This window comes from Pelodiscus sinensis, chromosome 4 (genome assembly GCF_049634645.1).
Source record: "Pelodiscus sinensis isolate JC-2024 chromosome 4, ASM4963464v1, whole genome shotgun sequence".
Classification (NCBI taxonomy): Eukaryota; Metazoa; Chordata; order Testudines; family Trionychidae; genus Pelodiscus; species Pelodiscus sinensis.
This window is the reverse complement of record NC_134714.1, coordinates 6,703,210-6,715,332: the sequence shown is the minus strand read 5'-3', so window position 1 is coordinate 6,715,332 and position 12,123 is coordinate 6,703,210. Positions and strand designations below refer to the sequence as shown.

The window sequence follows — 12,123 nt, the reverse complement described above, 5'->3', positions numbered from 1 at the left end:
AACCACTGCTGTAGGTAGTATCCTGGAGCTTTTGTGGGTACAACCCACTTCTTCAGATGACTGGAGTTGTTAAAGGTCCAATTTCTAAATAAATAGCAGATGGGGGGGGAGGAAAAAGAAGGGGGAAAAGGGGAAAGAATAGTCAGTTGGAGGGCCCATACTACATGAAGCTGATAGAGAAGGTACTACGTGTTCTTAAGAACCCACTGTTTGTTTTAGGATGTGGAGTGTAGGGAGCCAATGTCTCTGCTCATACCTCTTCTGAACTTGTAAATGAAGTTGAGTTCTGAGGCCTCCCTGTGGAGCTGGCTTGTGAAATTGGCCAGAAACAGTAGGGTGACTTTGAGCTCCATTAAGGCAGGGCTACTCCACATGCGATGCCCGCGGCCTGTTTGCTTGCATCCCCCGGTGCGGTTTGGGTTTACGTGGGACTCAACGTGCAGCCCACGGGTGGGATCCTTGGAACGTGGCCTCCACTGGGAACACGCTCCATGGTGAGTCCACAGAGTGGTCTTCTGTTGAGATGCCTTGTAGTAGTTCAATTCCTGGACTGTCATTGCTCATTACAAGTGCTGTCATAGGGGTGGAAATGGGGTAACTATTGCATTTGATTAATATCAGCAGAACTGACTTAAATGGGGCCTGCGTGTTGTGTTAGTCTTGCCTTAATCTTTGTATTCATGCCCATCAGTGTGAAAGAAGCTATTTGCATATATTTGCATATTTATTTGCGTCTATATGCAACCACACTTAAGTTGCGGCCCTAGGCATGTGCTGTGAGTATCATTGTGGGCCCCGGGGCTTCCAAGGTTGAGTAGCCCTGCATTAAGGAGTGCCCGGGCAAGTCAGAATGTTCCCCAACAGGTTTCTGTGTGTTGCCTTTTCTGATTTGTGTCCATTCCTTATCTCGTCTGGCCGGGGTCTGCTCCTCAGAATGGGTCGTTATTGCAATGCTGAGTAGGGGCTTTTATCCACAGTGGTTGGGTGCTGGAATTCTCAAAGCCAGACACTAAAACACGGTGGGTCCGGCTCTCTCCAGGTGCAAACAGGTGCAGCATCACTGCCTGCAATGGAGCCGCACCGGTTTACACCAGCAAGGAATTTGGCCCACCACCTTCCTCGCCTAGGTACACTGATCTAGTCAGGAATCAACTTGATACGGTCTGATCCCGATCCCACACCTCTTTTACACAAATCTTTCTCCACTCTGGAAATCAGCTCTCCTGATTTACACCAGCGCCAGGGTGGTGCAAAACAGGCCCTGCTGCTCTATGGGCTAAGAGTGTCACCAGCATCCCTTGATTCGGTGTATTTTGTGCCTGGGGGATGCAGTGGGGGGAGGTATCCAGGACTCACTGAGCAAGGCTGTTTTTATTAGACACGCCTTTGTCAATTAGCTCCACATCCTAATGACTCTGCCACAATAAATTACAGAGGAAATGCAGAAATCCTGGAGGTTGTATGAAAGCTTCCCGGGAACGCAGCCGAAAGGTCATTTAAGAACATAAGAACGGCCATTTTCTGGGCCATTAAACTGTTGACGCCCGTTTTCCATCTAATCTCTTTGATGTCAATTTCTTTTTTTAATTTGAGCCTAGTGAGTGTTGCCAGGCACTGCACGCTCTGACCTTGTGTCCCTTCCTGTGCTGTCAGTCAATAGCCCTTCCTCCTGTTTCCCTGCATGCCTGTTGTGAGCGGAGGTTTGGAGTAACAGGGGAGAAAGAGCGTCTGAAATCAGAACCAATGGACACAGCCGGCAAGAGTGTCGTGGGAGAGGGGTTGAAACTGGCAATTCAGACCAGACAGCATGCGGAGGGCAGCTTAGAACCATAGAATCCTAGGGTGGGAAGAGACCTCAGGAGTCATCTAGTCCCACCCCTGCCCAAGGCAGGACCCACCCCAACTAAATCAACCCAGCCAGGGCTTTGTCACCTAAAAACCCCCTAGGGGTGGAGATTCTGCCCCCTCCCTAGGGAACCCATCCCAGGGCTTCACTTCCCTCCTAGGGAAATAATTTTTCCTACTATCCAACCTAGACCTCCCCCACTGCAACTTGAGCCCATTGCTCCTTGTTCTGTCATCTGTCACCACTGAGAACAGCCTCTCTCCATCCTCTTTGGAACTGGAGTGTCAGTGACTCAGAATACGCCTTTGTATCTCGATTGCATCTTGAGAGTCAGCCAAAAAAAAAAACAAAACCCCTACCCCCAAACAAGTGTAAAAACTGCCACCAAATTACGTGTAGCGAATTGCAAAGTAAACAGCAAAGAAACTTGACTCATTCCTATCCAAAAATGCAAGAGGCCGCTGTTTGAATTGTACCTCTGCCAGGATCTGTGTAGAGAACACAAGCTAGCGCATTGTCGTGGAAAGAAAGGCAGATCTCCTGGGTTAACGTGGCGGTGTGACTTGGAGCTTGGGTGCAGAGAATCTCCATGACAATTCAAAGGCAAGAAGAAAGTGTGAGTTGCCTATCGGAACGTGAACAACTAGTCGACACACTAGTCAACTAGTCGCTCCCCCCGTCCCTTGGTGCCTCTTTCAGAAAGAAGCAGCAAATGTGGGGAGAAGAGCAGGTGCTTCAAAGCCCGGGGTCAGACTCTGGGTTCCACATGGCGCTGATGCTTTGATCGCCGTGTGCAGCCAGCTGGGGAGTCCTTACTGGCTAATCGAATAGTCGATGTAAATTGCATTGACTATTCGATTAGCCAAGTAATCTACATTTAACATCCCTAGTTGCCAATAGAGATGTGAAAGGGTAACTGATTGATTGGTTACCTGGTAAGCATCACACTTATCAGGTGATCCATACTGGGGACTGGTTAATCGGTACCTGGGAACAGCCTCTGCCCGCAGCAGTGCGCTGCGCTTGGGAGCTGGCTTACCCACATTGGGGGGATCAGAAGCTGGCAGCCCCAAACACAGGGGAGGAGGGAGCCAGGAGCAGCAGCCCCAAGCACGAGTGGGGGGGATCGGGAGTGGGATCCCACTTAGCCAGTTCACTGGTTAACTCTAAGGTTTAACTAGTTATATGAATAACTGGGATTTTACATCCCTGCTTGCAAAACGAAAGCAACGAGCAATAACCTCTGGGCTGCTTTTCTGTGCAGCGGAGAAGCCACTAACAAGGCGCAAATGCAGAACTCCTGGGACCAATTGGCCCAGCTACTTTTTTGTGACCAAATGTAGTTCCCAGGGTTTTTACTGCCTCCGGGCTCAATTTCCACAAAGAAAAGAAGCCTTCCTGCTCTGCCTCCCACCTCCCTCCCTAGCTCTGCAGCGCTCTGTGAAATCACTGCGTTAGATAAACAGAGGCCGTTCTTGGGGCCTGAGAAAGGGAAAGCAGCGACAGCCGATGGATGGATTTCCTGTACCTTACGGTTCCCTCTGCTTGCTGTGCATGTGCCTACGACTGCCTGCTCTAATCCCTCATTCAGCAGCATTGTCTATGCACTGCGCATCTGCCTTGCTGTGTATCATCCTGTCAGCTGCCTGGTCTGCACAAGCAGGAGTGATGGATGGCAAGGAGCAGTTTTGCGGCTGGAGCTCCGTTTCGCCAGCCGTCAAGCCGCCGACCCCCAGCTCGCTGACAAAGGAAGCTTTGCTCTAACGCGGGCTCAAAGGCAGGAAGGGGCCGTCCCCTTGCGCATCTGCAGTACAGTCATTGAAAACAGCTCCACTTGGCAGAAGGCTGGGACTTCTCGTGCGTGTGGGGGAGGGGGCAGGTGTTGTTAGACTTTCGTGATCGCCAGGTGAGATAATAGCTGCAGTTTGGAACTGGGATTCTAGAGAGCTGGGCCGGTTCCCACCTCTGCCGCTGGGAGACCCTGGACACCTGCACCGTGTCTCCTCTTGTCTGTTCAGATTGTAAACTCCTGGACCCTGGAGACCGGGAATGCACACAGATGCGTGTCCAGCCTTGGGCTGCCAGGTGTCCAGTTTTCAACCAGATAGTTTTGTCGAAAAGGGAAGCTGGCAGTGTTTGGTAAGTCTAGTTACCTGCAATAGCTGGCCTCCCCCACTAGAGGGCAGCAAGCACGTCAGTTGGAGGATCACTCAGGAACGGTTGTGGTGGAGAGAGGTAACAGCCGAGCAGGGGGCGGGGTCTTGGGGAGAGGCGGAGCAGGGGGCGGGGCTTTGGGGAAAGAGGCGGAGCAGGGGGCGGGGAAGGTTCCGGTGGTCAGTGTTGAGCACCCCGGTGCAGCACCTTGCACGGAGGGGCCTGCGCCGGGGTTTGGAGGCACTGCCATAACAAAATCAGGAAGGAGAAATCGGTTTTACGAGTGACATCGATTTCCTGCCAATTCCATTTTGCAAAACTTTAGGAGACAAACCCACAGCAAAAGCCTCGAAATGGAACGACGGGTGGGAGGAAGGAGAGCTGGAATCGGGGGCTGAACTGCTTAGCCGAGGCCTGCTTCTTGAAACACACGGGGCCTGATTCTCAGGGGTGAGGAGCACCCTCAGCCCCCAGCCTCACTGTGATGTCACCAGGGGGGCTCCCAAAGTGCACAGAGGACAGGGGTACTGCGGGAGGGTGGCTTTGCATTGTGCAGGATGCCTGGTGGCACCGTGTGGACCTCGGACTCATCCCCCTCCCAGCTGTTCTGCCTCAGTGTCCCCGGGGAGGGGGAGGGTCTGACAGAACTGATGAGGTAGGTTGCCATGGCGATCGAATTGCTGCAAATAGTAGTGGCCATTTCTCAGTGAATTTTCATTGGCTGTGCTTGCGCCCCTTTGACAGTCACTTTCCACCAGTCTTCTAGCAAATACCTTCGCCACAGAAACAGCAGCACTTGTAGCCCACGGGACGGAGAATTGCATAGAGCAAATGTGGAATTGGCACTTCTCAAAATCGGGGGGGGAGATAGGAAAGCCTTATGAAAATGAAAACTGCTAGCTAGTTAGTAGGAGCATTGTGTTTTGCCCCGTGGCTCTATCATTCTCTGCTGGAGTAGCTCAGGTGAGAAGCTGCTACAGTGTAAGTAACCTTTGTGCTCGAAGGGACAGAGTGCTAAGATGGGACCCCGGAGAGTTGGGGTCAGTCCCTTGCTGTGCTACAGATTTTCTGCGTGACCTTGATCAAGTCACTTAGTCCCTCTGCCTATGTCTACACTAGACCAGACACATGCTCCAGTCGGCTTCCCTTACTCCTCGCAGAAAGAGGAGTACAGGCTGCCCCCGACTTGCGACGCGATCCGTTCCGGAGATAACGTCGCAAGTCGGGGGCGTCGTAACTTGAATCCACATTTACGACAGGTGTCACACGCCATCATACATGCGGGGCCGAGGACGTAAGTTGGGGGATTTGGGCCCCTTCCACACTTACGGAAAAGGTCGTAAGTGCGGGGGGTCGTAAATCAGGCCGTCGCAAAGCGGGGGCCTCCTGTACACATCATCAGAGGGGGCTGCCCTCAGCATTTGATTTGGGGGGTCGATCTTCTCCATAGTGTAGACATGCCTTCTGTGCCTCAGTGTCCCTCTGCCAGATGAGTGTTAGAGGACTGCCCTGCGTCTCAGGTGTCCATGCGGGTAAATACATAAAGATTCTGAGTGGAGCTTGCTGCAGAATGGTATGTCCAGCTTGTGGGAAATTCCGGCCTTTTGAAATTTGTTTTCCCCCTGAATCAGGATGAAAAGTTCCAATTCCAAAATGTATCACTGCACTGGAGTTCCGACAATGATTGATTCAGAAACAGTGAAACATCTTTATCGAAGGGTGTTTTCCCCCAATAATGTTGAAGTGTTAATATAACATAATCCAATGAATTACAATTCATGGCAGGCAATTGGAGGGTAGCGACAGTGTGCATAGAAGAAATTAGGGAGAAGAACTTAATAACAGACAGGCTGGGGCCTTGGAAAGTGAGGGTTGGGCTTTGGCTCCAGCTCTTGGCTCACGGGAGTCTAAGCCAGCCCTGGTTCTGACCCCCTGTCGGAGAGTCGCCAGTTTCGATAATCTATAAGGTGCCATGCACGATAGGACTGAGTGCTCCTCTCATCAAATTCAGGCTGCTTACCGGGGTGCCTGTCTGTGGATCTAGTGGCCTGAGTTTGAAACGTTCAGCCTTTGTGTCTATTTATTGCAGGGGATGCAAAGTCTGCTTCTAACCTGCAGTGCTGCTGTCCCATTTTTAAGGGAATTTGTTTGAACGTTTTTTGGAAACACCTCTGAAGCCATGCTGTTGTGGGCGTAAAATCAGGCCATTTGGGGCCAGCTTCTCTTCCCGGTGCTCACTAACAAGCTGTTAGTGGCATCAGCTGGGTTCACACGGACACAGTGCATGGCAGGGGAGCTAGAATCACGCCCTCGCTTGCCGCAAATGAAATATTTGTGTGGACAAGCCCTAAGTGCCTGGGCCAGGGTCACCCAGAAAAGTCCAAATCCAAGGCTCCCAAGTCACATGGTAACGCCCTAACCACTGGACCATCCTTCCTCTCATTGTTTACATTTGGGGAAACTGAGGCACGGGGCTACCACCAGTGATTTGCCCAAGGTTACACAGCTAAAGGGGGTCTGGGCTTGGACTCTGAACTCCAGACCAATCACTAGAGAATGGTTCCTCCATGGACGACATGGGGCCAGAGTACATGTTCCCCGGTGTGAATGAATGCCATGCCTTACTCCTCTATTCCCCGGTTATCGCTAACCTGCTTTGCATTTCTTTCTGTGTGCAGAGCCAGCTCTCCCAGGCGCTGAATGGATTGTCAGACAGAGCCAAGGAAGCCAAAGAGTTCCTGGTGCAGCTACGAAACATGGTTCAGCAAATCCAGGTACCATACCAACCCGCTAGAGAAACAAACCCCCAACAGGTTAATACGCCGTTTGTGACTTCATGCATCACCTCCATGTCTTGTCTTTGCTTGGTGCCCCCCTCCCACACACAGAGCTGGCCCCACATTTACGGACCCCTTGGCATTCCTCCCTCAGCCTCCTGCTAGCTGATGTACTCATTCCCTCCCTCAGGGGTTGTCACCAGGACTTCTTCGTGAATGTGCAAGGAGCAGCAGCTACGGTTGAACCTCTCTAGTCCGGCAACATCCGTGATCCGGCATGATTTGAATTAGCTGGATGTCCGCTCATCATGGGTGTGGCCAAGTTTCCCGCAGTCCCATAAAGTTTGTTTACAGCCACCAGTCCTGGCTCTCCGGCTGCAGCTACACTGCCGTTTTTTTGCGGACGAGGATATGCAAATGGTGCTCTCATTTGCATATCTTCTTCCAATTCTTTTTGCGGACGAGATTTTGCTGATAAAAAGCCCCAAGTAGACGGGGTCATTTGTCAGAAAAAAAAACCCCTTTTGCGCAAGATCCCGTAAACCTCAATCTTCTAAGGAATAAAGGATCTTGCGCAAAACGGGTTTTTTTCTGACAAATGACCCCGTCTACATGGGGCTTTTTAGCGGCAAAACCTCTTCCGCAAAAAGAATCGGAAGAAGATATGCAAATGAGAGCTTCATTTGCATATCCTCTTCTGCAAAACAATGACAGTGTAGCCGTAGCCTCAGTGTTCTGTTCTGTTCTTTAGCTCTAATTCCCCCACATGTCTTCTAACATCCCAGGGAGCCGTGGAAGTGTTGGCAATGCTGCTAGACAATATTGACCTCTGGCAAATTCTCTGGTTGGGCACCGGTCAGGTCCCGAGGGTGCCGGTCTAGAGAGGTTCAACCTATACTAGATAATTATCAGTCAGTCTTCCACCTCACTGCCCATAGAACAACACTGCCTCGGCCTGTCCTGGCTTCACCAAAGGAACACGGATGATGGATAGCCAGTGGGAGATGCAAAGTCTCTTCTAATTTGCAGTCTGGCAGTCAGCAAGGGTGTCCGTGTACCAGTTGTAGGAGAAGCAAAGATTCCTCTGCCTAGCCATGCCCACAAAATGAGGGAGTTTAAACATGCTAGTCTGATTTTTAAGGGAATTTGTTTGAATGTTCTTTGGAAATACTGCCAGAGTCACGCTGTTGTGGGCGTAAAATCAAGCCATTTGGGGCTAGATTCTGACCCCCTCACCCGGAGCAGTGATCTCCACAGAAATCAACAGGAATCTCCTCACAGCACAGTGCGATTCGGTGGGAGAGAGGGGTTGGGATCCAGCCCTACCTAAGCAGGAGGCAGTGCTACAGTCTGGCTGTTTCTGATCCCCTGGGTTTCTTCAGTGGAAGGATTAGTGTCCCGTCCCTCAAGCTTTGGGGATGGCAAGACTGTGGGTCCGAACTGCGCCCGTCCGCACGAGGGGAAAGCGAGCGGGTGGCGCAGAAAAACAGGCTTTCGAGGCTAACGTTCAGCAAAGCTTCCAGCAGACGCGGCTTAGACTCCGACCGCGTAAAGCGCCGCTCTCTCTCACGCAGGCAGCTTGTTTGGCTGTTCGCCCAGGCCACTTTCTCCCTTCCCCATGGCGCTCGCGGATGAACCCTCAGCCATCTCCGCTGCTGCCCAAGTCAAATGCTCGCTTCCCCGCCCCCTCCCAGCCAACGGGCAGCCTTTCCCCTTCCTCCCGCCCCGCCAGCCGAATCCAGCAGGCTTCCCGGCCCCGGTTTGTACGTGTCGGATGTGAATGTGCCTCCGGGGGAGCAGCGTGGATTGCAGCACTGACTAGATCTGGAGCCTAGTTCCCCTGAACGCACTTCATGTACACAGTGACCGAGTTAGCTGCGTCCTTCCCTCTGTGAGTTATCCCGGAGCCTGTTCTGGTTCAGGGCCTGATTCACCTCATGGAACCCCCTGAGGGATGTTACGTCAGAGCGAGGTGACATCAGTGTGAGAGTGGCCCACACTAGCCGGCCTGTAGTTCTTCCTCGGGCAAGGGGGCCCACTGGGCTAAACCGTGCAGCCCTCTCCCTTCCTGGTGAGCACTTCCTCGCACGAGCTGTCTCACTGGCTTCACTGGCTCGCACGCGACGCCCCTTTCAAGTCAGGGAGGCCCCCGCCAAGCGAAGCGCGTAAATAGCGTGTCCTCAACGCTAAGCCTGGAAGCCCTCCCAATGAGGACGCCGCGGCTACTTCTGGGGGAAGGGCCATCGTTTTGTTCTGTGTTTGTCCAGCCCCTAGCACGATGGGGGGGAGGGGCCCCGTTTGCTCCGGCAACGGACATACTAAGTAATGATACCTGAGTCTGCTGAATGTAGTGAGAGGTCTCACCTGAGTAAGGGTAGCCAAATCAGACCCTGCCTGAGGTAATCGGGAACCTCAGTCCTACTTACTCAATGCTGTCACCTTAGCGGCGCCCTAGTGCTCGTGAGTTATTCCAACAAATGCCTTATTGACAAGATTTCATGTTATAGGCTGGGCCAGTGGCTCCCATCTTGGCCCCATTTTGAGGGAACTCTGCTGGATGTAGGGACGAGGTGGTGCCTTCGCCGGGTACCGAGGTACAGCTCAGTGTCGTGTGCAGTTCCTGTTTGGTTCGATAACCCCCGAAATCGAGGTTCGCAACCACCCGATCTGACCGGATGAACATAATAGCCCCCAAACCATCAGAGGGTTTTCTCATCCCAACTAGCACCCCCAAGGGAATACAGATTCCGACAGCTCAGTGAAACTCTTCGGGATTAAGGAATTATTGCAGGCCCAAATTAGCGTGGTGCTGATAACGTGCAGATCAAATCTGCAATCTTTTGGGCGCGAGGCACATGAGCCCGAAGGCAACAAAGCGTGTTGACAGCACTGCACAGACTGTGCATGGGTAAATTGCTTGAAGGACATTACCAGGTGCCATCCTCCAGCTCGTCATTAGTGCAATTAACATTTAATATGCAGCACAAAGTAACCATTTCACCAGGTGGAGGCAGGAAGAGTTCAGCTAAGTGGTTGAACCCTTCGAACACTGGGACAAATATATGCATCCTCCATCAAATCCACCTGGTTTCGGCTCTTCCAGTTCCTCCGGTATTTACCCATCGCATCTAATCTAACCTCCTATATGCATCCCAGCCTGCAGACTGTTATCCCTCCCCAAGACAACCCTTCCCAGTCCCTTCCCAGTCCCTTCCATCGAAGAGCCTCTTTCGAAAGAGAGCGTCTAGACTGCAGGCGGATCTTTCGAAAGAGAAATCCGCTTTTTCGAAAGAGAGCACCCAGCAAGTCTGGATGTTCTCTTTCGAAGACGGCCTCTTTACATTGAAGAACGCCTTCTTTCGAAAGAGGAGCTTTCGAAAGAAGGCGTTCTTCCTCGTGAAATGAGGTTTACCGCCATCGAAAGAAAAGCCGCGTTCTTTCGAAATAATTTCGAAAGAACGCGGCTTGATTCTGGACGCAGGGGAAGTTTTTTCGGGAAAAGGCTACTTTTCCCGAAAAAAACCCTGAGTCTGGACACGGCCCTGGTTCCTTCCCCTCACCCATGCGCCCCACCAATGGGAGCTTCCAGCTAGATGGAGTCAGAGTAGTTGGCGTGTGGGGGGCCCCTCCAGACAAGCGCTCCTCCACGCCTCCTCCAGCCCCTTGCTGACCCCTAGAGCAGCCTGCCCCCTTCATCTCCCCTCCCATGGACATAGAAAGCCCCACTGCAGGACAGTGTCCAGGGCCCAGCTGAGCCACCCTGAGGAGCACCTGGCGCCCCACGGTGTCCGCTGGGACTGTTCCCGGAGTAGGTTTTGCTCAGCGCCAGGAAGGTTCATCGTGGCCCATGGACGTTCGTTTAACACTTGTGCGGGGTAGCTCAACTAACCCAAACAGAGCCTAAAATAGCCCCAAGCGTCACACCTGACGGAAGGCGGCGGGCACTTTGCCGGAGAGAGGGCTGCACGGTTGGGCCCCAGGCGTGTCTGACGCACCCGCGCGCCGTTTGTCCCGGAGGTAATGGCGACCACCCAACAGAGCCCTTCCTCCCAGCGCACACCTGGGGCCCCGGGCCCTCCTCCACCCCCACTGGGTGGCTGGCAGCAGGTGCCGGTGACATCCCCGCGGCTGTGAGACATGCTTTGTTACGCAGGAGAACAGCGTGGAGTTCGAAGCCTGCCTGGTAGCCCAGTGCGACGCCCTCATCGACGCGCTCAACAGACGGAAGGCCCAGCTGCTGTCCCGGGTCAACAAGGAGCACGAGCACAAACTGAAGGTCAGAGCCCCTGCGCCGCTTCTTTACCCGCCGTAATTTTAGCCCAGCCTTGGAGTGGGGACTCAGCGCCCCCTTCCGATTAAAGTCATTCGTCTCGGGGTCTCCCGCCGGACACTCTCTCTTAACCCACCTCCTGTCACAGACGGCGGTCAGCACTTCACAAAGCTTTCCCCACTTTTCCGCGGGCAGGGAGACAGGCCACGCCGGCCTGCGAGGTGGCAAAACGCCTCAGCTCTGCTGATGTCAGTAGGAGGTGAGGGTCAGACCAGCCCCTGAATTAGCCATGGGGGGAAGGGACAGGAATGCGCCAGGAGGAGGTCGGTAAGTGTGTTTGCCCTGCAAGCAGGCCTGCCCACAGGGGGGCCGGGAAAGGGGGCAACTGCCCCAGGGCCCTGTCATTCAAAAGGACCCAGCGGCCCAGGCTCTGAATCACTGCTCACATTCCTGGTGTTCGGGGTGCACTGCTGTCCAGGTGGTGCACCTAGCTGGCAGCACCTAGCCCCGCCCCTTACTCCTGAGGCTCCGCCCCTTCTGCGCAACAACCTGCCCATTCTGAGAGCAGAGAGTGAAACCTGCCACCTTGCACAGGGACCTGGCGTGGCTGCCGGCTCCCCTGTCTGTAGGGCAGGCATCTTTATGTTCGGGGTCTCAGGCCAGACATGGCAGCCGGGTGCTCCAGAGGGGGGTGCCAGAGGAAACCCCCAGAGAGATAGCAGGAGAGGAGGTGCATGAAGTGAGGCAGACGTGGGACGTGACGGAGAAGGGAAGGCCGACTGCTTAGCGTTACCCTTCGGTTAGTCACTCTGCGGTTCCTGGAGGAGCCCGGCCTGCTCTTCTTTGCGAGCTTGCAGCTGCCAAGCAGAGTCCGGGCTCTGGGCTAAATCGGGGGGGGCGTGATTCGAGGGGTGTGGGCTAGTGCAGGATCCATTGGCTGGTGTAACTGTCCGTCAAGGAGCCAGCCGTGCAGACAGAGGGCAATACCACTAACGTGGGTCACCCAAAGGTGCTGAGAAAACACAACCGCGTCCCGCTGAGCTCCCCGGGGCTGGTATCAGGATACGTTCCAGTTG

At 53.5% G+C, this 12,123-nt stretch overlaps 1 protein-coding gene across 6 annotated transcripts in view; it reads left to right on the top strand.

Annotated features, from left to right (window-relative positions):
* TRIM9 (tripartite motif containing 9) overlaps nucleotides 1-12,123 on the top strand; it is a 130,616-nt gene that overhangs the window by 62,155 nt on the left and 56,338 nt on the right. For all 6 annotated transcript variants that reach the window (XR_012903243.1, XM_075926183.1, XM_075926184.1 and 3 more), the window contains exons 2-3: nucleotides 6,679-6,774; nucleotides 10,931-11,053. Coding sequence is in view for 5 of the 6 variants with exons in the window: in XM_075926183.1 (XP_075782298.1) it covers nucleotides 6,679-6,774; nucleotides 10,931-11,053 (219 nt within the window). In the remaining variant the exon portion in view is untranslated. The remainder of the gene's footprint in view (nucleotides 1-6,678; nucleotides 6,775-10,930; nucleotides 11,054-12,123) is intronic.